The 25,176-nt window shown below is 39.6% G+C and overlaps 2 protein-coding genes across 3 annotated transcripts in view; one reads left to right on the top strand and one right to left on the bottom strand.

The window, feature by feature from the left end:
* The window catches only part of LOC126408262 (histone H4), a 583,921-nt gene that overhangs the window by 122,260 nt on the left and 436,485 nt on the right, over nucleotides 1-25,176 (top strand). The gene's annotated exons all lie outside the window — the stretch shown is intronic.
* Nucleotides 516-25,176, bottom strand: part of LOC126408230 (guanine nucleotide-binding protein G(o) subunit alpha) — a 141,663-nt gene continuing 117,002 nt past the window's right edge. Inside the window, exons 7-8 of one of the 2 annotated variants that reach the window (XM_050073682.1) lie at nucleotides 5,781-5,934; nucleotides 516-3,489 (exon numbers count right to left, since the gene is read on the bottom strand). In XM_050073682.1, coding sequence (XP_049929639.1) covers nucleotides 3,302-3,489; nucleotides 5,781-5,934 — 342 coding nt within the window. In that variant the 3' untranslated portion in view covers nucleotides 516-3,301. Of the gene's footprint in view, nucleotides 3,490-5,780; nucleotides 5,935-6,841; nucleotides 16,483-20,533; nucleotides 20,688-25,176 lie in introns of those variants that run through there. The other variant, XM_050073681.1, reaches the window with a different exon arrangement.

Here is a 25,176-nt window from a genome sequence, read left to right as displayed (position 1 = left end):
TAGATGTCTGGCAGGATACGACACAAAACTGGCTGTCATGACACCATTATGACAGTGTAATGAATAAATTATTTGACCTAAAGTAAAGTGGTACCATTTTGATTTTTCATTAAGATATCATGTCACTCTTAAGTAGATACCTTCAAGTAAAGTGTTACCAAAATGTGTTACCAACATGCCTGTCACCTGTGCGTAATGGTTAATAGGTCTTGTAAATACAGTCAGGACACTGTGCTTTACACCGCCGCCACCCGCCTCACTCATTCTCATGTAGTCCCCCTACATCTCCAACACTCTGCAACTCACACCTAAGACATCTACACTGAGGTAGGAGAAAAAAAATATGTATTTTTGATTTTGGGGTGAACTGTCACTTTAATTTCAACATATCTGCTCTGAACTGCTTCACAGGTTTGTGCTGACTGATGACACCTGGCAGCCGTTTCCTCAAAGCTGAAAGGTAAAAACACAGACACAATGACAGTGAATGACTCGGAGGCCAGAGGAAGGTTTTTGTAGTCATGAAAACAGTGGCTTTTTAATGTAAACACTACATTCGATTGGTTTTTCCAGCACGGACATCCCACATGAAATAACAACCATTCACTAAAGAGGAGTAGAGGGAGAGAGAGAGAGAGAGAGAGAGAGAGAGAGAGAGAAAAAAAAAGCAGCACAGAAAAAAGCATTCACTGGGTAAAGAACAGAACAAAGAGGAGGTAAAAAAAAATAATAATAATGAAGGTAACAGGAACAGAATCCCAAAGAAACAGGTATATCATGTCATTATACACAGTTGTTTTCTTTTTTCAAAACTAGAAATCAAGAAGGCAAGAAAGAGAGGTCTATATAGATAGATGGATAGATAGAGCGATGAGGGGTAACATAGATTAGGTATGAACAGATAACAAATTTCCAAATCTACTTATTTTATGTGTGTGTGTGTGTTTGTGTGAGTGCAAGCAAGTGTGTGTGTGTGTGTGTGTGTGAGACGTGAGAACTGTGCTTTTCATTGTAGACCTGGAAGGTGTGTGTCGAACTGAAAAGAGACAGAGAGAAAGAAGAAGAAAGGAGCATGACTTTATACAGCGTCGATGTGTGAACATGCGGCGTCCCTAACTAGCGGACGCAGCGAGAAACGTGCTCTCCCCAAAAAAAGTGGTTCATTTTTTTTCTGAAATAATAAAAAATAGATATTGTTATAATATTATATTTAATCGTTCTGAGTCAGGCTAAAGTGAGGACACGGTTCTAATGCAGGGAAACAGGCAAAACGGTAAAATGAGGGGAAGGGATGGGTGGGTCGGGGCACAGTTCAGAGCATTACAACAACACAGGGTCAGTCTGAGATCGGCGCGGTTCCGAATCAGCTCGCTGTCAAACCAGAACCCTTTGCAAAACATCTTGATTTTAAAAAACAGAGATATAGAGAAAAAATGTTTTGTAGCTACAAAGCACAAGAAAGATTTAGGATATTACAGGATCATAATGATCATTGTTGTTGTTGTGGTTGTTGATGCAGTAATACCCATCTTCATTGGTTTTATTAATTATTATAGATGTTTTTGTCCTTTATTAACTGTTTGAATTCTACGTTTCCCAAAATCTTCTTCTTCCAAGCCTCCCACATGACCTTTCAACTATTTGAAACTTTGACTCTCACATTTTTTTTGTTTATTTGGCCCCACCCCGTCCCATTCAGGAACCAGTCATCCTTCAGCTGCTGCTATCTGTCTTCTTAGCTCTTTTTTTGTATTTTCTTTTTTTTTCTTTTTATTCATCTTTTTGCTATTTTTATTCAAATGTTTTTTGTTTAATTATTATCTCAACAGTTTCTAGGTGAAGCTTTTTTTTTTTTTTACTTTTATGAATTAACTGGTCTCTTTATACAAAGGCTTGAGTAACTCATGCTATCTGTGTCAGGGCTTTAGGAGGAGGAGAAGAAGAGGAGGAAGAGAGGGAGGGAAGAGAAGGGTTGGAAAGAAAGGAGGGGCCCTTTGAGCCCGAAATCAGGACGGCAAGGTGCCATGCAAAAAAATAAGGCAAAAAGAAAGATGAGATAAGGGGTGTGCAAATGAAGAGAGAGACAGAGAGAGACAGAGAGCGGTATGTGTAGGACAGGCGATCAATCAATAAATAAATTAATAAATTAATCAACCATTATCAAACCTGGAGTGAGTTTCCTTACATGGAGAATGTTAGTAGGTCTAGAGGTTATAACAGTGAGGAAAGTAGAGTTATAACGTTGTGTACTTGCTTCTAAAAGCGTAGCTATCTACAGTACAGTACCTCAGTTACATGGCACTGAGAGGACATTTAGCACATTTCCTATTGGCTCTCAGGCTCGGCCACGACCGACTGTTGGTTAATGGCTAAGGCCAGGTTTGGGAAACAGGAAGCCTCACTTCCTGTCAATAAAAACCGGATTGCAGGGAGTAAATTCATATCCCCCCCCCCCCAAAAAAATATAAAAGGAAATTGACAACAAACATTTTAAAATGTCTTGGCTAATGTAAACAAAATGTTAAAATCAGTGTTGTCAGTTTCAGCAGGTCTTGAGAGTTTTTTAAGGTTTTCGCCGACCCGTCTGCTGTTTTTTAGTGCTATCGACATCTTCACATATTTCCGCAAATATTGTTATTACATAATCACTACTATAGCAAAAAAAAATAAAAATAATACACAAATAAAAGTGTCAAGGTGAGGCAAAATGTGAATAAAAATCAGTGTACAGACTGACAGTCATGTAATAAATATACACACGATCAACAAAAATAAAACAGAAGTCATATTTATAGTAATAACAAAAAGCAAAAAAAAAAGAACAGGATTTGTTTTTGTTAATAACAAAAGACACGGCTGAGAAAGAAAAAGAGAGGAGGACGGGGAACGGAGGCTTTCATTGACTTTGTTCAAGAAGTTTTTCAAGGCTGCAGGGTTTCGTGTTTTCTACTAAAACAAATTTGTTTGCTCGGCAGCGGGCCAAAGAACATCAGGAGGAGAAGTCGGAGCGAGAAGAGAAGAGACAAGAACTAAAAACATTATATATATATATTTATATATACGTATGCCTATTTTTTTTTAAATTATCCTCATTATTAATATGTACCTAGTTGCATTTTTCTTTCTTTTTTCTTTAAATAATCAGCAAAATCATCAGCGTCATCATCACCATCATCATTTCCACAGCAGTGTCAAAGGAACAGGAGCGAGGAGGAGGAGGAGGAGGAGGGGAGGAGGACAGGAGGGGCGAGAGAGAAGAGGGGACAAAGGGGGAGGACGTTACAGGGGTGTGTGGGCGTGCTCAGTACAAGCCACACCCTCGGAGGTTGTTGGCGATGATGATGTCGGTCACGGCGTCAAACACCACCTGGATGTTTCCTGTATCCGTGGCGCAGGTCATGTGACAGTAGATTTCCTTATTTGGGGAGCGGTTCTTGCTCTCGAACTGTGCTTGGATGTAGGCTGCTGCGTCCTCATAGGTATTGGGTCCTAGCGAGACAAAAGACAGACGGAGAAAATCAGAGATGATGCACTTCTTATATAACAGACTCATCTGCTCCTCTCTTCAGAGAATATTTCCAAAATGTTTTTAATTTTTTCTCAGACATTCACTCATATTCCATACGACACTCTCAGGACTTGTATCTTCCTTTTTATTAGACTTCCCTGACTCGATATTGTTTGAAATGTAGAAGACCGTCTCCTTTAACCAACCTTCCATCACTACAGACATCTACATTATCCATTAATGTCTAATAAGGTTTCAGATTTACAGTGATTTTGAACACTTCATGAATTCCTTAGTAATGCATCTGCAATCTATGATTTGGTTTTCTGAAACAGATCTGGTAACTAGAGCTTGCTCTACATTCTGGAGGTTTGGCTTTATATTATTCTAATAATGTTTAAACATACTCTGCTTCTCTGGGCAAAGAGAGAAAAAGGGTGAGAGAGAGCACTCAAATTTTTGCACGTTGCCAGCTTAATATTTTCACACCTCCTGCACAAAACAGCTGATTCTGGAATGGGTGTTCTGTACATATTTGTTACATTATAGTACTTTCTAAAAGTATCTGTAATATTTTTCTTGGATTTTTTTTAATTCTATATTTATGTTCTTGAGGGTTGTAGTACTTGAGCTTCTTTTTATTTCTCTTAATATGTTAATTGCATGTTTAATGTATGAACCAAAAAGCCAAAGCAAAGTCAAAAACCTACTGAGCAATAAATCCTTTTCTGATTCTGACACTGACTGAGCCAGTGTGGTCAAAAGTGTAGATGTGATACGAAAACTTTCTTTGACCATGAAGCCCAGTGTTACTCTACAATTTTCTCATTTACCAGTGAACTACAGGACTCTCTACTAACAGGGACAAACAGAGTAATCGCTGAAATACATGGGGCACGGATGCGACGCATCACTTAGGCGGAGCTACCTGCTAGATAGATTCTGTCTTGATAGTGTGTGATTGATGGATTGCTGCCAGCTTCACTGTGTGTAGTTTTGACAAGTGCTAATGCAGTTGTTCATGCAGGGTTTGGAAATGTAGTCTATGTATGTATGTATGTATCTATGTATCTATGTATGTATGTATGTATGTATCTATGTATGTATGTATGTATGTATGTATGTATCTATAAACATAAACATATATGGCCAAGGGGGCAGTATAAACATCAAACATGAGGACGAATATAAACTGTCACACTTCACACCCACACACACCCACCCACACACACACACAGTTAAATACATAAACATGTACAATTTTCTAAAACGATTTCAGTAAGAATTTGAGTAGCAATCACACTGACCAAGAGTGCTATTTTCTTTAAATACCCAAAAGGTTGCTCTGCTGCGTCACATTACCTCTGGTTCAGTGAGCTATTAATTGTACTGTTTTTGACACAGTTCTTTGTAGATTTGACCTGTTGAAAGGGCTGCAAGCCACGCACAGAGAAAAAAAAAATAGACTAGCCGCGTGAAAATAATGAAGAGCTGTGAGATGCCTGTAAGGGCAAGTGCAGCTTCCCTGGTCAGTGTAACAGCTACAGTTGAATATAATAGGGGTGCTCTGCTGTGGGAATGCTGCGGCAGACGTGTCAAGCCATTACTGTGTCCCATGTATTTCCTCCGTCAGTGTAATATACAGCTTGTGTATGAAATGTCTTTATCCTCACTGAGTTGCAGTTTTGTAAACTTTGATAATCTGTACTCGGGTCACATGTCTCGCCTGTATCTAGGGGTCATCTCATTCCCTCTGCCACTCCTTGCAGTTCTCCTTCTCATAAAACTAAAGTTACATTCACTGCTTTTGTGTCTAGGCTAACCGGCTGCTAGCTCCAGCTTCATCCTTAACTTACAGGCAGGAGAGTAGCATCAACCTTCTCACCAAAGTACTCCAGATTGTCAAAATATTCCTTTAAAACTGCACCTGAGATAAATTTCTTAAGACCGCCTTCTGTGTAGTAGTGGTCCTATTTTGCAGTCTGCAGATGAACAGCCCAGTAAACCTCTTTCCTCAGCAATTTGAGCAAAGCTAAAATGGTACAGCTGTGTTTTTGTTGTGTTTCCCTCATTTTATACCCCAGCAAATTGATCAGCCAATTTAGGGTATATCAGGCTTTTTCGGTCCTGTGTAATTGGATTGAGTTTAACTGGTTTGCAGCTTTTTGTGTTCTCTGAGAAATCAATTTTGTGCACCTGTCAAGTCTGGTTGCTGCTTACGTGATTGGAGAGCTCTCAGGAAAACTGACAATTCTTTCCTATTATTTTCTACCTGTGTATTCGGGGAAGCAGATGCTGAGTGCAGACTTCTTGATCTTCTCTGCAAACAGATCCTTCTTGTTGAGGAAGAGGATGATGGAGGTGTCGATGAAGAACTTGTTGTTGCAGATCGAGTCGAACAGCATCAGAGACTCATGCATGCGATTCTGCAGAGGAGGAGAGAAGAAGGGGAGAAATAAAATGGATGGGAAAGATGAAAAAAAGTGAGGAATAAAAGAAGGAGGATGAGATTAAAGAGGAATAAACAGACAGGAGACAGAAGAGAATGAGAAAATGGAAAGAGATGGCAGGGAGGGGAAAAAGAAAAGACAAAAAAAGTGAATGGATGATGATAAAGAGAGAAGTGGAAAGAAGAGAAAAGTTAAAGTTACCACCAATCTAAAATGGAGACTGTGGAAAAAATATAATTGTTAAGGCCAGTCTTGAGTTCAAATGAGCCAGAATCTTTGCTCACTGTTACACACTTAAAGAGAGAGAGAAATGACCCCTCCCCCTTTCAAAATAAAGCTGTATGTTGCAACTTTTATTAAAATAAGTTTTTCTCATATTTGAAGAAACTGGCACTATATCCTGACAGTAGTACATGAGACATTAAATCTGAGAGAAAAAAAAAAATCACGTTCCTCCACTTCCTAGTGCTTCTGCTTCAATTCTTTTCAGAAACATATTTTAGTGTACTGTTTAGCTGTAAAATGAGAGAGTTTGCCACTGGGCAGTGCTTGGTTTTGGCGTTTTTTAACATATCAGCGGAGTCACAATCTTACTCATTTTTCAGCTGAACAGTTCACTAAATATGTTTCTGAAAACGTTTGAGGTGAGATTTGGGCAATGAACAGGATCTTGATTCATATTTGATCAGCATTGTCTGTCTCATGAACTACTGTCAGCATATAGGGACAGTTTAATCAAATAGGTCAAAAACTTGTTTTAATAAAAGTTACCAACTACAGCTTTAACACACTAACACAAAAGAGAGAGGAGAAAGGGGGAGATACAGACTTCAGGGGGGATAACACATTCTGCACAACTGCTGCTTGTGCATCTTAAATCACACTAAGTGCAACATTCTGCATGCATATTAATCAGTCAGACACAGACACCAACCGGAGTGGTTTCATTGTCTCACCCACACATGAACAACAAGAAACAGTAGCAGTGTTAGTCTCTAAAGTGGGCCTGTTCAGGAAATTCTTTTCAACATTTCCAACAAATAATCATAGTTAGTAAAACAAAGAAAGTGAGAGGGAAGAAGAAAACATCAACAAACATCCTCAGTATTTCCACTTAAATATCCTGGAAATGCAAATAGACACAAGGCAGACACAAAATAATTAGGTCAGGAAAAAATACACACATATCAAGTTACTCATGTGATGCTTTATTGTCATTTCTCTTCTGTATAAATACAACTTTCAATAAATTATCACAGCAGTGAGGGAGATACAGCAGATATATTTTACCTACAGTGCTCAGTAAAATACACCACACACACACACACACACACACACACACACACAGATTTTGCTGTAGGTGATATGGAAAGTATAGACAGGTGTTGGTTGGTTGACAGAGGGGTCAGAGAAATGAAGGCTAATAAAGCTGCAGCAGTAAGGGTATGATGGGTAATAGCATGATGAGCGCGAGGACTTTTACCAGCTCACAGTCTGCCTCCTTAATTACACAAGTTCATTATGATATGTCCCATGCAACTGCCTGAATCCTCTTCCAGTCCAGTAATAGAGCAGGATCTTCCTGGCTCTGCAGAGGCTTATGTGCTCATTGTATGGAATTAGAACTGGACCACAGACTGTATATAAAGATGTACGATGCATCTCCACTTATCCCCACTGTACAGAGGTGAAGCTAAAATTACAAGTTTTCCACGCATACACCCATCAAACCAATCGCAAGCAGCGCCACTGAATGCAAGCCCACCAACTGGCTCACACAGTTGTCAATCATGTTGTAAAATTCCTTTTTTATAGCATCAAATAACTAATTAAAACCAAACTTATACGAAAAACAAACACTTGAACATAAAGCAGCATGATAAAAACTACCTTAAATGACAGAAAAATGTATTTGACGTGTACTTTGAGTTTTTAGTTTGGCCTGTGTCCTCTCCACTAACACAATGAGGGCAATCTTTATTATGACTGATACTGCAGCCAGCCACCAGGGGGCGATTGAGATGTCGCGGCTTCACTTTTGGGGATCTGTCATGTCATCCATCTTTACATACACTCTATGAATTGGACATATTATAATGACCTAAAAGCATTTACAGGCAAAACTCTACTCTACTTAAATCTGAAGCATAAATAAGTCAGCAGAAAGACACTACAGGAGTTCATTTAACTCTTACATGAGAAACATTTGGCACTAAACTTTGGGATCAAAGTTCAGTCAGAAACATTTGGCTGCCATTGTGGGATATCAGAGATTGTTGCTAAGGCTTTAAGTGGTACAAGGTGCTAATATCTCCATCTGCTGCCCAGATGAACTAGGACCTTTGCTACCTGAATGAAATGCTGACTGTATTATTAATTACACCAAAGCCAGCCACCTAAAAAAAGAGACTGTATCCATAAACCTCCTCTACATAACCTACAAATCTCTCGTTCACTACAGCCTATGAATCTATTATTTATTGCTGGGACAAACTACACTACCCACTATCCTCTCAGCTTGGCCTGCTGATGTAATTTCTCATTGGTTGTTGATAATTCATCAGGCGTACCGACTTGCTGTGAAAGCACAAACACACACACATATACATGCCATTGCGCACGCGCGCGCGCACACACACACACACACACACACACACACACACACACACACACACACACACACACAGCGTGATCTGCTCATAGCTCCTCTCAGAGAAAGCATCAATTCTGTCTTCCCCTTATAAACCAGCTATTAGAGAGAGAGGTTTAGGTTTCAGGCACAAATACAATGAAAGGAAATCTTTTTTTTGGCTCTTGCAGGACTACAGCATTCTCATATCATGTGTCTGTCCCTCATCAACGAAATGAGAGTTCAGTTTATCAAGGATGAAGCACAGATAGATTCCTAAATCACACTTCTCTCTATTTTCCTCCATTTTGATTTCACATTTTTATACCAAAACTCATGTTAAAGAAATGGTAGCTGTGTGTACTTCTAATAGCACAGTAGGCATGTTTTGGTCCATTTACTGCAGTATATGTCCTCTATCAGGCCTTTCTCATTCCCAGGATGTCAAATGTGGCAGCTTGTTCAGTAGCCCCTGCTGTCAACTAGTAACCCACAAGGCACCCTTTAATGTTAGTATGAGACTAACTCAAACATAAACCCATCTGCAGCAGTGATGTAGTATGAAGAGTGAGAGCATCTGTATAGGGTGGGAGGGAGGGGTGTTGGGCTGTCAAACAAACACAAGACTTTCACTCACGAGAGTGCCGTCTGTGTCCCGTGTAAAACATGTTTTTTTAAACTGCGTTAAGTAGTTCATCATGTGACATACGACACATGTTCTGTGACATACCCATCAACACTAACCTAGTTAATTTATGTGACAAATATACTTATTTTAACCCAGACCATGATGTTTTTTCCTAAACCTAACCAAGTGGTTTTGTTGCCCAAACCTAAAGTAGATTTGGTAATGAAAACCTTTGTTTTTTGTGAACATGTCAGTCTAGTTTGAAAAGAAACTATGAATGTAACCAGTGGAAGATGACATGCTGTCCCTGAGCATTTAAAAGTGATGCTAGACGGTTATTTAGGGTGTAATAGTTGAAGTGCAGAGGCCCTGATTAAGCCGCCATATTTGCAGGTCATGAGTGAGAATGTGTTGCCAGTATACTGGTAAAATAAGCCAGCATTTAAAATGGCAAAATTCTGCAGCAAAATCAGTGAATTCCAATGGAATTATGAGAATCAGTGGACCCTCTCACAGGGGCTGGGTAAAGATGCGCAAATATTTGCATGTCAAAGTTATATTTAGGTGATTTCAATACTGTATGTAAAAACACAATTATGGGCCTTTAAGTGCATCTGGTATGCCACTGAAGTCTCTGTGCAACAGAAACATGAATACATCCTGTTTTGTGTGCTGCCCGAGGAAAACACAGGCATGAAAGACGTTGGAAGACAAAACTCGAACAGTATATTGCCATTGCCACCCTGAGGGCAAATACAAATGTAGGCATGTCCTTTCAGCTGAATGTGAATTGGAGCTTGCTAACTTAGTGTGGATGAAAATTTCAACAGCCCATTGTTCTGCAGCTCATGTCTACTGCCGGCTGCTCTCTAGGCTTTCAGGCATAAAAACAGGGACATAAATGTATCAAAAAATAAAAAATAAAAAAAAAATTACAAATTAGGCAAGGGGTGTCTCCACAGCCCCCCGCCTTGCATTAAGTGAGGATGTTGGTCAACAAAAATATTCATTCAACAAATGCTGGATTAAACACACATTTACAGTGACAGGGCATTCAGGCAGATGGAAAGATCCTGTAATGTTACTGAGTGAGGGCACGGTTCTATTTCAGTGCAAATGTTAAATGATGAGAATAGTTTGTTTCATCTTTGCTGTCTTGTGCATTTAAAATAACCCCCAAATCTAAGCATTTAGCACAGATGCTAAGCATGTCAATGTTTATTTGTTCGTCAGTGTTGTCTGGCTTTATGGAAATTACAAAACTGTTTTTCTATGCACAGTTTAACCACAGACAGACGTTGGAAGTGAAGTAAAAAAGTTAATTAAAAAAATCTTTGATGTGGACATATTTTGACACCATTTTAGGGCTAGGAATGTCAGTTTTGGTTGATTTGGCTTTTGACAGCCCAACAACCATTTACCGGTAACTAAACGGTTAATTTTTAATAGGAAAAAAAAAAAAAAAAAGCAAACTTAAGGGAAATACATCAGGAGACCTTTCCCTTTACTCTCCTGACTATGTGAGATTAACCAAGTGGTGGTATTTTCTTGTTTTGTGATGTAAATGTCTGACAAAGTTAGCCAGAGTCAGTTAGTCACGTTAACATGTGGAAACATAGTGGCCGTTTCCTATAGAACAGGTCTATACCTTGTCCTTTTATTAAACAAACTAAATAGCCTTATGTTACAGGCTGAGCCTGATGTGTGTGGCTTGTGTGTATGTGTGTGTGTGTGTGTGTGTGTAGTTGATGTAGGAGGTATGAGACGTTAGTGCGCCGGGTGTGGTGTGTGACGTCAGACGGATGCGCCCCAGGAAGAAAGTGAGGCATGTGCTATGTTGTTTACATCGAGCAGCCACAGTGAAGAAGCCTACGCAGTTCTGCATGCTGTTTTTGAGTTATTTCCCTCTATGTAAAAGTCAGACACTGATGAGAGAGGCTGTGCATCATCCCTGCAGTGCTGAAAATAAAGTGCCGTTCTTTAACGCAGACGAAGTCCCGTTGTTTATGTGTTGTTGCCACAACGAGCTAACACAAGCTAAAGGAGCTAATGGTCTTCGGAGGTCCCTTTACTACGGTTCGGGGGTCTGCCAGCTTGGCATTGTTAACACTTATTTATCATATTTACACAACGGCATGTCATTTCTGTCCCTACACGGTGCGCGTCTAAAATCCTCCTCTGCTCTCTGTGTCGCGCACGGCGGAGTTCGGCCTTGATGCGCACATACACACACACACACACACACACACGTGAGCACACAGACACAGGTGAGCACACAAAAGCGCGTTCCCTTTCTTGAGAACGAGTTCTTCCCCGCTCGCTGCCATGTTGTTTGTGTATTAAGCGCGTGGGGGTGAGGGGTGAGCCCACTCTGAAGTACGGGAGCCCAGCGGGGAGTGGCGGTGGCGGATTTTAAAGAGAAACTCGATTTTCATTAAAACAAATCGACCTAAACTACAAATTCGAATTAATCGATAAAATCGATTTATCGCCCAGCCCTATAACATAGTTAACAATACTTTGCGGCTCAAAATTTTAGAGTAACCTGAGGGGTACAGGAGGGTGGGCACAATGTTTTCAATGCAACGCTGTTGGGTTGGGGTGGTGTTACTAGCGGTACTGTCGAATAAGTGCTGCTGCTAGCTAACTCCTACCAGACCTGTGCAGTCCAGTTAACCAAAGAGCAGCAAAATTAACCTAAAGACCAACATGCATAACAGCAGACTTCATGTTTGGCAACAGAACCAAAAAACATCTGAGGCTCTCTGGTTGAAAATGGTGGTTTTATTTGGCATGGGCAAGTGAGGTGACATTTTGACATCCCATGGGTGTGTTTGTGTCTTCTGTGTGTTTGTGTGTGTGTGTGTGTGTGTGTGTGTAAAGGGTAGACAGGTGCCTTCTGGGTAATTAATCCACAGATACTGACTCCCCCACAACCCCCCATGGGCTGATGTTGTCTCACACACACAAACACACACACACACACACACACACACACACACAGGCTGATCAACAGCCTCAGGCAGCTCTCTAATTAGGAAAAGTTGGCACAGATGTGGTAGGAAGAGCCGATGACATCATTTACCTGTCTAAAAAAAATTGCAGCTGTGAGCAGTGGGTGGAGACGTGCCCTCGCTGTTTGAGTGTGGAAGGGAAGAGTGGAACGAAGCAAATGCCCAGCTCATAAATAAATAAAGAAGCTCTCTACCTCTGTTTGCCAGAGAGCACTCATAGCAGTAAAGCTGCACACACACTCAGCTCAGTCCCACAGACAAACAAAGCTCTGTTTCTATATGCTGCTGTAAACTGTTGCTTACAAAGACAGAAGGGAGGAGCTGATGGTGTTTCCTGGTATTATATGCAACACTCTGGCTTTAATGTCAGGGGCTCAAATTTGAACCGTTCCCACAAATTGCACACTTTCCACTTTGTCATTTCAACTAAGCCATGCACCACATCAAACCTTAATCCTACAGCAGCTCTGGGACGACTACCATCCAGCAGAAATGGAACTCACTCAGCGGAAAGCGTAACATCGGGGCGAAAACAATAGTCACAAGGTTGACATTGTAGTCCCAGAGGACTATATGTACTCACCAGCACACAGTATTTCTGAGCTCACCTCTGGCTTATTAAGGCAGAGAGGTGGACAGTAGGGATATTACACTGTGCAGCCCCACTTTGGATTGGGCCCCAGGGCCCTATAAAATCAATGCCTCCTCTGAAGCATTATCTGGGAATAGTCTGGGTGAGTCAGAACGATAACTCTTGAAGCTCTTCATTTAAAGTGATTTTATAGTAGACCCATGAATGCTGCAACATGAGAGCCGGGAAAATCAATCCTAAAATATGACCAGAGGTGACATCAACAGGGATGAAGAATGATGGCTGGAAAAAATAGCAACTTCTTTCCTATAAATTTAAATATGAATTTACATTTAAGATAAAGGGGAAATAAATAAACTATACTGCTGGTCTCTTTTATCTTAGATCAGAGGTGCATTTTCAATTATATCCTTCTACAGGGACCAAAACAAATGTATTCCCAAATGAAATGCACCCAAGGCCAAAACACTAATAACACTGTTCCTCTGCAACATAGAAACACACAATCTCACTGCTGCTGTATGAACCCCTGCTGGGTAGTTTTCAACAAAATGATAACAACCATTGCTCAAACCATGACTAATGCTCCGTGGTTTTTAACAACATTACTAAACTGTCTGTGCTGTGTCAAATGACACCACCAAATAGAAAATAAATCACTTTTTTCTAATTTCTTTCTTTTTTTTTTTACTTTCTTCTCAAAGGGGAACTACATCCATTTTAAAATCCACACATGATATTCCTTTGGTCTTACACAGTCCAGACATAAGTAAACATGAACAACTCTCTCCCAAACAAAGAGGCTAGAGTGCTCAAACTCAAATGTGTAATGTCATAGGGTATAAAGTGTGTAGCTGCTCTATTGACAGGGGAAGGTGAAAGATGTTCCAGATGACACTGAGGGCAGCCAAGGGAATGTTTTAAGTATATGGGTACATTTTCTGTTTTAGACCTGAAAACACTACAATAGAATAAAGCTCATATGGGTATAAAAAAGAATACAAACATGGGTCCACAAAATCCCATTCATTGTCTATGGAGCAGCTCCAGACTTTATACCCGATTACATCCTAAGTTTGAGACTTACTTCTTTGGTTTTTGGCTCTAAAAGAGAAGTGCTCATTGACACAAATACTGGTTGAATTTTCCAAGGACATGGTAATAACATAATGGAATTCTGAATTTAGGTGGCATTCCCCTTTAAAGCCCAATGTGTATGTGATGCTGTGATGATAGCATCTTTCAAATTATCTGAATCTTTTTGAAGAAAAATGAGACCATTATCATCAAAACTGCTGCAATCATTCATTGGGGCTGTTACCACAGCGTCCTTATGATAGCACCAGTGGGAGTTGTTAATGTCAGAGATGTTCAAATCCTACTGGGCCTTTAAAATCTGAACTAATGGCAACCTAAGTGCCATCAATTGAAAATACAGTAAAATAAAGAGAAATGTGACTTAAGAATGACCGAAGAACATGTGACATGTATTTAATGAGTGGAATCACCTTTGGTCTAATTACATTTAATACCGGGAGCAGTCCACTCTGATAATCTTCAACCTCACACAGGTTTTCAGTGAGCGAGGCTTTGCTGAAGGGAAGCTGACCTCAGGCTGTTGTGAGACCGTGTGTTTCTTTGAGGCCAGAGGAGGGCAGGACAAGATGAACGAGCACTGTGTTATTAATTGGTCCTACTTCTTAAATCCTTATGTTAAGCAAGGCGTCACACTGTTCAGAATGGAACTACAAAATGAGCAGTATTAAACCAGTGAATAAGACATTATAACGTGACACATTATTATGACTAGATGAGAAACATATGACTAGGATAAAATACGAAAAATTCAATGTAAACTTATTCAATAAATATTTCAAACTTTTTATACTGAAATGTTATTTCATCACTTTTTTAAATCTCTCTTTTTTAACAGCATAACATGTTTTTAATGATTGTGTGACTGCTACTATTCCCCTGCCCTCTCTCACATCATATGGTGGAGGCTCAGCCACTGCTATGAAGCAAAAAGGAAAATATCACTGTGAAATTATTATAAACTTGACAATAAGTTAGGTTTGACTTCGTTGAACAATTTCACAATGACTGCTTCATCCTTTTCTCTGTATTTATGCATATGATGACTTAATCATAATGTCCCACTGATTAAATATTGATTATTTTGCAGCTCCATAATTAAAAGTATACTATACATGATTTTCCTAAAAAACAAAGTATAAACTCAAACAGAAGTAATCTTCAATCATCACTTTGACCCACTAGAATTGTGTGGTGGAGTATTTATCTGCAGAGACTCTGCCCTCTGCCTGAATTTTCTTCTCATTTGGTCTGGACATTCCTGGGCACAGCGCGCAGTGAGGTCAGGACTTAATAAAAAGGAGGCCACCAGGTGCAAGACTGTAAGCAGCATACATCTGAGAGGAAGCTATGAAAATTGTGGATGCCAAAAACGTAAATGTAGCAAACAAGAGGGACTCTGGACTTGGCTCTCACTTTCACTTTCCCTAGCAATACCATTTACAATATTAGCCGACAATTCCTGCATAGTCTACCTTTAAAAGAGCACAGTTTAGTGCAACAAAGCACTAGTGAGACACTACCCAGCACATTGCATACATCAGAGACTGTCATCAGAAAACAAAACATATTACTCAGCATGCAGAATAACAAGGGAGGTGTGCAGAAAAGCTTTTTTGGAAAAATATATACAAAAAGAAGTTGTTTTTTTCTAATGACTTAACATTTGGTCATAATCTTGTCAACAGTTTTAATATCTCATGCACATAAAATCTGGAGAACATCTTTCTGACGTAAACTTAGAGTGAACTGAACATGACCCTGTATTTAAACAACGTACTGCCCCTCATGTAACTAAGGCATAAGTCTAAAGCAAAGAAGAGTGACATCTCAAATTCAAACTACAGTGATTAAAAACACTTTGGGGTAAACAAATGAGTCCCATTATACCAGTTTTTTGGAGTACTGTTGAACCCCCCCGCAGTTACTTATCAATCAGTTTAGTTCTTTGAGTACGGCACTACTGTATGTACAAACAAATCTCAGGAGCCTTGTATCCCAGAAGGGTCCACTGCAGGTATTGCGCATGATTTCTGCAGCACACCGACAAAAGATGTAGAGTTTTGGTACAATTAAAGGCACAAAGTTACTGGGATTTGGTTCTTCTTAAGCAGGAAGTAAAAGAATACATTAAAAGTAGTCTCAGCCCACCAATAAACCACACAACCAATTAATTCATTAATTAAGAGTCAAGTTGGACCAATGGCTAGCCTTACGGTAAAGCAGTATGGTGACATCACAAACACAGCCCATACCTCTTATTTGACAGGCTATCATATGATGACATCAGTGATAAAGGCCACATATCCTAACTAGTACCGTATAGTTAAACACAAGTCAAACATCCTCCATCCGTTGGCTAACATTTAACAGCATCATCAGTATAGGCCACACCCCCGCAGATTATTTGCTATGATGACATCAGTGACAGCATCAAAGACAAACTGGATGTTGTTGGTGTCTGTAGCGCAGGTCACATGGGAGTAAACCTCTTTGCTGGGTGACTTGTTCTTAGTCTCATATTGACCCTTGATGTAGTCTATTCCCTCTAAGTAAGTGTCTGGACCTGAGGAGAGAAGCAGAGAGAGAGAGAGAGAGAGAGATGACATGCAGTGGGAGTCAGGTGAAATCTTAAAAGCTGTTGTCATCTGGACCTTTATATCAGTCCTGCATTTCCCGTATCAGCACAATTTTCTGATACTTTATGAAAACATAACCTTTGACTTTCCAGCTCAGCACACATTTTGCTGAGGTGTTCGGTGGGCTGTGCTTACTGCTGGCCAAGCTTTAATAAATATGATACATGGACAACTTTTAGACACCAATTGGAAAGGTGATTTTAGACTGACAAATGAAATGTGATGGAAAATGTCAGGTCTTGGTGCTGTTGGCAGAGTCTGCCAGTTTCTAAATACTGCCAATGTATCATTGTATACAGCAACAGTCAAGACTGTGACAAATATGAGATCCTCGAGCCAAAAGGATTGGACCATTATTCATACTGTATACTGATTCACTGTACAGCAGTGGTAAATCTACTGTATGCCCTTTTGGTTCAAGTCCATTATTAACTGTGAGAGTTAGTTCTGCTTGTAATGCAGGCATTTGACATGCAGTGGATTCAATCAAGAGCTTTAATGTGTTATAACACTTTTGGAATGAGTCCGATCTCAGTGATTGGAGTAATTTTTGCTCATAGTGTCACTAACATCTACTTGGCTCTCGGCCATTAGCAGCACTGTGGTTTGTCTGTCTGCTTCAGCGGCAACTTCATCAGAACAGGAACAAGGTCTTGCCATGTAAAAAGGATGAAGAGAAGAGAAGAAGAGGAGAGGAGACAGGTTTGGAATCCTAATTCTCTCTTTCTCACAGTCTAGCTGTTCTGGTCTCTCTCCATCTTGCTTTCCCACAGTCTCGCTTTGTGTATTTTTTTTTCTCATTTTCTCACACTCTTGCTCTCTCTGGCTTTCTCACGTTCTATTGTTTGCCCGTGTTGTCTTACTGCTCATTTTCTCTTGTATCCAGCACACTCAAGCTCCTCTCCTTTGGACTCCCGGTAACACGCCTGATTTCATTCACTGTTTCACTCATTTACTTCTTTGACTCTCATCTTGTTTTGTTCCACTGTCTGAGCCCATTGGCTCTTTTGTTTTACTTTTAGTCTTTTATTTCCTATTCTGTCTATTTATGCTCATCCCCATCCATCCCTCCTCTCGCAACCTTTTGTATGCAACTTTCATCAGAGCAATTGTACTTTTTATAGACAACTGAACTCTTTTGCACTCTATGAATATGCTGCCAAATCTCATTTATGTTTCCCCGAGGATTTATTTAACAAAGCTGGGAAGAACTTTTTTACTTAAAAATGCAGATAACTGCTGCAGCAAAGATAAAGGCTGGGGTTGACCAAATATGATATAACCTTTATATGTGAACAGTGATTGATAAAGCCAGCCGGTTGCAGTTGTAATTTAACATTGGTGATAGCCGTCTTCATTCTCGACAGTCCTGTTAGTTGTGACAGAGTAGTTACACAATGTGCACACCTGCTAAAGTTTCCTGGACTGTCATAACTCCAGAGGCCTGTACTACGAAGCCAGTTCAGCTTACCCAGGATATCTTCTTGCTATCTGGTTTGACTAACCCTAACGTTGTCTGTCTGGATAACCGGTACTACGAAGCTGGTTATCAACTAGTTCAGTCAACTCTGGGTTTTGCTATCCAGCCACCAGCGCGTTCATGTAAAAGGGGTGGGCTTATTAATTGCGGGCTACATCATCACAACCATGAATGAAGCAGGCTGCTTCATATAATATGTGATGAAACAGTAGCAAACGACGAGACCAGACAGTAACATGTCAGTGGTGTGGGATATAAACGCCAATCTGTAATCTTAAAACTGAAAATTTAGAAACATTGAAAACTCTATCCAATAATTCACGTGCAGGTATTACTGAGCTATAGGCCTTTGTGACATTAGTACAGAGTATTTTTTGCTGTTCAGTCAGATGATGATGAAACTACTCTGAATATGTCACATAATACACTTTAAAGTAACATCAGACTTTTTCTGCTACGACGTAAAGGGTGGAAAAGTAGTTAATGACTGATGAGGTCTGTCTGACCGAAATGTAGCATTTATAGTAACGGGAGCCAATTAAAAATGTGTGGATTATTTTACTAATAAAATGTTATTTGTTTTATCCTAGTCCTCATCACACAGGTGACTCATGTTATTTTGAGCTGCTGTGATGGAATCAGAGTGTAAAAGTAGCAGTGCTATCACTGCGGACTAAAGTAAACTTTAATTTCAAATAGTGCTAAAATCATGTGTTTAGTGAGTAAACAATCTCTCCATTTGTTAGAAGCTCTGTTTTAGAACCAGTGCAAATAGAGCCCTGGAAATGTTAAATGAATCTACTGACCTATAACAGCATATAGGCTCCTCTTGTATACCTTAGACTCTGCACTTTTGTCCATGGATACTTTTTTCTTCAGTGATCTGATTGGTCAGAGGTTAGGGTGTTGACAGCCTGTGATCCGATACTCTGAAGTTAAAGTGCGCCGGAGCAGGTTAGCTGTTCAGCATAAGTTACCACAGTGATATATCCCGGTAAAAAGAGAACCAACTTCGTAGTACTAAAAACCCAGAGTTAACCTTGCAGTTACCTTGCTTACTTCAAATCCTGATACGTAGTACAGGCCTCAGGTGGCTAAGTGGCTCTGGCTATCTCATAGTAAATCTAACGGTCGCATCGACGAGGGAAGAGGACTGAATGAAAATTCTACACACCAATATGCTGGTTTGTGTTTGTTGATGTTGACAGGTCACGGAAGTCAACAAAACTAGTGCACAGATTCTTCTTTGTTTGCTCTGGCTCTGTTTATACCTTGTATTAATATTCATGATGACAAGTGGACAGTGCTAAATACAAGTGTTTAAGTGACAGCACTCTAACTCTTTATATCTTTCCCATTTTACAATGAGTTGGAAAGTGTTGCATGACTGCTCATGCTTTTGCCCAATGACAGCAGACGTGTTTACTTCTGCTGACAGCTATATCCCCAGCTGTACCGACACAACCGCTAACGTGACTAGTGAGGATACTAGTGAGCAGCTAGTGAGAGTGTGGACGTAGCAACTATGCACAGGACCCTATGACCTTTTAGCCAATAGTGACTTAGGCACTAATGAAATCTGCACACAAGTGGTCAGCTGAAGACGCATGATAGACAAAGATGTGAACGGCGATGTGTCTTAGATGTTCACTTGTGTTCGGATCCCTGAAACACATGTTAAAACCAGGTGTAAACTGGTTCTCTGGTCCTACTTGTTGGGTAGCTTAAACTGGTCATTAATGTGGCTGCCTGCGCTCTTCTTAGTTGAGGCAGCTGGTACTGGCAGTACTTAGCAAGTAAATATCAATAGGAGGTAACTATAATGTTAAAGAGAAAGCAAGACTAAGAAATAAGCTGTTGGAGAAGGTAAGGTCTAGACTCAGAGAGCATGTATTACTTTATCTAGTGAGTAGATCTATCCACAGATCACTGAGATCAGATCAAAACACTTCAATTTGAAGAAATACTTGTATTTTTTAAAAAGTTTTTTTTTTTCTTGCGGCTCCTCATGTCAGGGGTCATTACAGTGGATCATCTGTTTCCATCTCTTCCTGTCCTCTACATTTTCCTCCGCCATGCCAACCACCTGCATGTTCCCCCTCGCCACATCTACAAAACTGTTCTTTTCCTCTTTCCTGGCAGCTCCATCTTCGGCATCCCTCTACCGATATACACAGCATCTCTCCTTTGCGGATGTCTCTGAACTGTCTACCTTGAGCTGTCCTTCTACTCATTCCTGACCCTGTCCATCCTTGTCAAAACCAACAATAACCTTAGCGTCATTAAAAAAAAAAGGTTACTGCATAAAATCTTTCTTAACAGTGACCAATGCTGCTGGACTTCCCCTTTTATGTTCAGAGCCACTCTTAAATGTTTGTGAATACTGTGTGGCGGAAGCTCTACCTCAGCAGCCACAATTCTGCCAGTGTCCATACAATTATAAAGTATATGGTACAAACTAGAAATAAAGTATCACTGTCAAGTAGGTGGATATGTACCAGTGTACTCAGGGAAGCAGATGGACAGTGGTGACTTGACAATCTTGCTTTCAAAGAGGTCCTTCTTGTTCAGAAAGAGGATGATGGAGGTGTCCTTAAACCACTTGTTGTTACAGATGGAATCAAACAGCTTCAGAGACTCGTGCATGCGGTTCTGTAGAAGAGACATTAGCAGGAGTTAAACAGGCTTTAAAACACACTCATCTGCATCACCATAGTATATGAATGCACACACACAAAACCAACCAGACAAACAGAATTTGTGCAAATGTGTTCAGAAAACACATGCGCACACATGCACACAAGCAGTCAAATCAAGGACACACATACTGCACACACACGCCAATGAAACACAACGAGGAACTGAGTAAATAAAAAATGAGAAAGCAGAACAGAAGTACTGAGGAGTTCCTCTTGTCTATGAACACAGCATTTCCTGCTGCAAGTTGAGTGTGTATTTCTGTGTGTGTGCATGTGTGTATCAACACATAAGTAAAAGAAATATATTAGTAAGCTGGATGTTGCAGCCGTGTTAAACAAAGCCATGCACTACTAGCTTTAAAGCTGTGAGCTACTGCCTACTTTAACAGTAGTATGTAAACATGAATAAATGATAGCTTAAAGGGACCCTGTGGAGTTTCTGACCACAAGAGGCACTGCGGAGCAATGCTTTGAAAAGAAAGTCTCCGTTTTGAGTGTATCTGGTATTCTGCAGCATGTGCTTGAGGACATAACCTGCTCACTGTGAGCAGAGGTTTATGTAATCTGCAGAAGGCAGCAACAGTTCGTGGAGGTGATAAATTATGAAGGTTGCAGTGCACCAGTGAAGGAGGAGAAGACAAAAACAATGTAGATGTAAACAATACGCATAAAATTATCTTTGCAAATGTTTCCTGGTGTATAAAATGAAACACCATTCTTAGGCTGAATACACACAATGCGTTTAATAAGAAACATTCAATGTAAACAAAATAAAAAATAGTGTTTACAATGTAAACTCCACAGGGTATATAAAGAGTAAAAGCTATATTAGAAACAAGATTAAAGGCATGGATGTAAACACTGTTAGATTAGAATCTGAAATGCAGCTAAAAAAGCATGAGAGCTTTCAAAAACTATGATTGACAAATAAAAGATAAAATCAATTTTAGTGTTTATTTTGTTTTTCATCATTAGACACTTTCTCATGTTAGTCGATCACAGGGTTTTTGGTTCTAAAGATTGAGGTGTTAGCACCAGTCTACCTTGACTAATTCTCACCAGAATCCACTGCTCTGTTTGCTAATGAAATCTGTAGAGGTTGAAAAGCAAATCAAATGTTGGCATTACTTTTGAGGGCTCATGCAAAACAAAAAACTCAGTCAAGAAATAACCCACACTGCATATAAAAGTGCTTAATGATGAAAACATATAAACTCTGATTCTTATTGAGAATGAGTTGAAAGCAGTTTCTCTCTGATTATGATCCCTTATTGCCTAGTTAAGGACAGGGGAGGGAAAACAAGGTGACTGACGGGGTCCATCAACCAATCAGAACAGGGGAAACTAGAAATGTGGCATATCATTGATGGTTTAGGCAATGCAGTAGGGATGCACCGATTTCTCATCCAAAAATAGGTATTGGCTAATATTCACATTGTTGACTGCCATCGGCCTATTGGCTGATGGCAGTGGTTGATGTTTTTTATGTTGCCTCACAACAGTTGTGTGCAGGCTAAAAATCAGGGTGTGAAACTAACGTCCTGTTGTCTCGGGGACAATAGAAAATGTATGTGGGATGAAAAGGACACAGTAAACTCACTCTTGATGTGTCAGGGGACACACCCCTTTTGTCCCTGATAATGCTACATTGTGAACGACAAACCTTCATCATCCATGACATCGGCAGGAGGAGAGCTAGTTAATGTTAGCTGTTAGTATCTAACACTAACTAACAGCTAACAAATGTTGCATTGAGTTACATATTGATGCGTTACAATGCCTTTGCTTGATCAAAAGTTGTTTCATAAATTTGTATGATGATGAATTTGGCTCGTTCAAAGATAATTTATTTTATAATCTTACTTTATAATCTTAATAAATAACAACAAAAATAAAATAAACAACAAGAATGACAACAACAAAAACATAGATATCGGTAATTGGCCAAATTGTTTTTTTAAACATTGGTATCAGCCCAGCATTTCACAATCTGTGCATCCCTACAATACATCCTCACATACAACAGGATGACAGAAGAGAGGTTGTTTAAATAGTTAGTACAATAATGTAGAGAAATAGCAAATAACGAAATGATTAGATGGGCAGATAGATAGATAGATAGATAAACAGATAGATGGATAGGATGCAATAAAGTATTAGATGAACTGAAAAAAAAAAAAAGCTGTGCAAAGATACACATACAACTCACACAAGGATAATTCAATTCCTCGGCTCACTAACAGAGAGGCACTGCTTTCAACTCATGGTAAGTGTACCAACCTATCAGGAGGTTTCATACCTGTCTGTGGGCGGAGCATCTGCAGAAGATCTGACTGCTGATTGGTTAGAGAGGACAGTCGATGGCGAGAGTGACAAGAGGAGTGGAAGGAGCCAGAGGTGCTGCAGGGCGGAGCTTAGAGCAGGAACAGAAAATGCAAGGGACCCGCTCACCCACCCACTTCCCACATCCTTTGTGACACCCCCAAACACACATACAGTACACACACCTAGTGCTGAAAAGAAAGGGTTTAGAGGCGGGAGGATGGGAATTTATCCAGACAGTGTTCACTTAGAGCAGTTATCATTATATAGTCTGTGCAGGTTTGTCTGTGTGTTTTCACAGAAACAAGACAAGGAGAGACACAAAAACACAATGCAAGCAGTACTTCAATAGAAAGAAGGGAATTACAAAGCGAAAGTAGTACGTGTTGTACTGCATGTACGTGGGTTTGTGTCCAGGCAGCACTTAGATGTTCATGTAGATACAGTGAAAGCCTTTAGCGCGGGATCAGTCAGGTGGTCTTTTACTTCTTATCTTCCTCTCAAAAGAACAAAATACCACACAAAAGTAACAGACAGCCTGTTCTGTCACCTCATTAAACCCAGAATACAATAGGATGCCATACAGGTGCTGCAAATGGGTTTTAAAAAGCACTAAATTCAGTTTCCTGACAAAACCCTCCAAGGTATAAAAAAGGCTTTCATTTTAATTTCAACAAGTCTTCAATACTTTATTGTTTAATACATCCATCCACTTAAACTAATTCAATTCATTATATTATTATAAAACATTGTTATATACTGCTGGAAAGCAGTAAAAAATGTGATATAATAATCAATAACTCTATGCTATAGTATCCTTACTGGCTTTCCATCATACTTCAGAAACCCCGAAATGAGTGAACAACCAAGGAAAAGTCTATTTGTTAGTTAGGGTTACTGTCCTCATATGTTCAAAGTACTGTTAATCAATGATTTGATTCAGGAACACAATTCTTTGTTTAACTTGAGGAAAAAATACAAATGTTTATCTCACCATCTATGACTTCTATTTCTCTGACTACACTGCATATGCAAGCAGTCACATGAACTTCGGAATAACCTCTTTCATCCAACTATGGGAAGACTGTGACACATGACTTGACATACTGGAAATGGCCATTAGGAATGCAAAACATTGTGACATACAGTATGAAGCCTGTGGTTTATATAAAATAATGCTCTTTAAATTGGCCCAATAATAATGATAAAACAAACAGTATGCATTGTGAATGCATTATTGTCCTTAGTAAGACCATGGTATACTCAGAATTTAAGATGCAAAAGGAGAAATCCACTTGCAGATACTCTTAATTCCTGTCCAGGCAGGATTAGTATTATGGGAAAAAAACCTGGCATTCTAATTAGACTCAGCGCACATCAGTGATTGTAATGAACTGCCCAAAAGGGATATATGTATTACCTTATCACTCCCATTTCTGAGGAGGGGGTGTTATCTCTGCTGTCTGATTGTAGAATTTTTTTTTTACTGCACACAACTTTCTTCAATCACACACTGTGATTGTGTCTGGTAGCTGAGCTGACGGAGGATGTGGGCGCTCACCAAAAAACATTGTTATTTGCCTGGTAATTATATTATAACTCCCACGGTACTGTTTGCTCATCAATAATAACACACAATGTTAATCAGAACACTGTCTCACAGATGAAAAAATATGTAACAGACCTGCTATTAATGCAGTCCCCTTGACTTTTGTTTGTAATTGCTGTGATGGGTAATTTTGTTTTTTGGTACACCCATTTTGCCACAAATTGCCTTGTATTTTTCTAACTTGTATTTTAGCTGTGGGCTGTGTTGATGGAAAGATAAAAGTGGCTGCAATATCATGGTAACATCTGAGGCATTGTCAGAAGAAAAAATGGTATTTTGTCTCTTTTACAATGGATTCCTCACCGACAATAGTGAGATCAGATATATGCTTATGCTCCTTGATGCTGAGGGACGGAAATTATGTTTACTATTAATGTTGTATATAGTAGTGACATTTTCTGCTATCAAACACGACAGCAGCTGCTCTCAAATATCACCATGACCTTACATTTCCTTCATTTGGATAGATTTCTAAAACACTATGCACCAATTAAATGGGTTCAGATATACA

This window comes from Epinephelus moara, chromosome 20 (assembly GCF_006386435.1).
Source record: "Epinephelus moara isolate mb chromosome 20, YSFRI_EMoa_1.0, whole genome shotgun sequence".
Taxonomy (NCBI): domain Eukaryota; kingdom Metazoa; phylum Chordata; class Actinopteri; order Perciformes; family Serranidae; genus Epinephelus; species Epinephelus moara.
The sequence above is the reverse complement of the archived record's forward strand: the minus strand, read 5'-3'. Positions and strand labels throughout refer to the sequence as shown.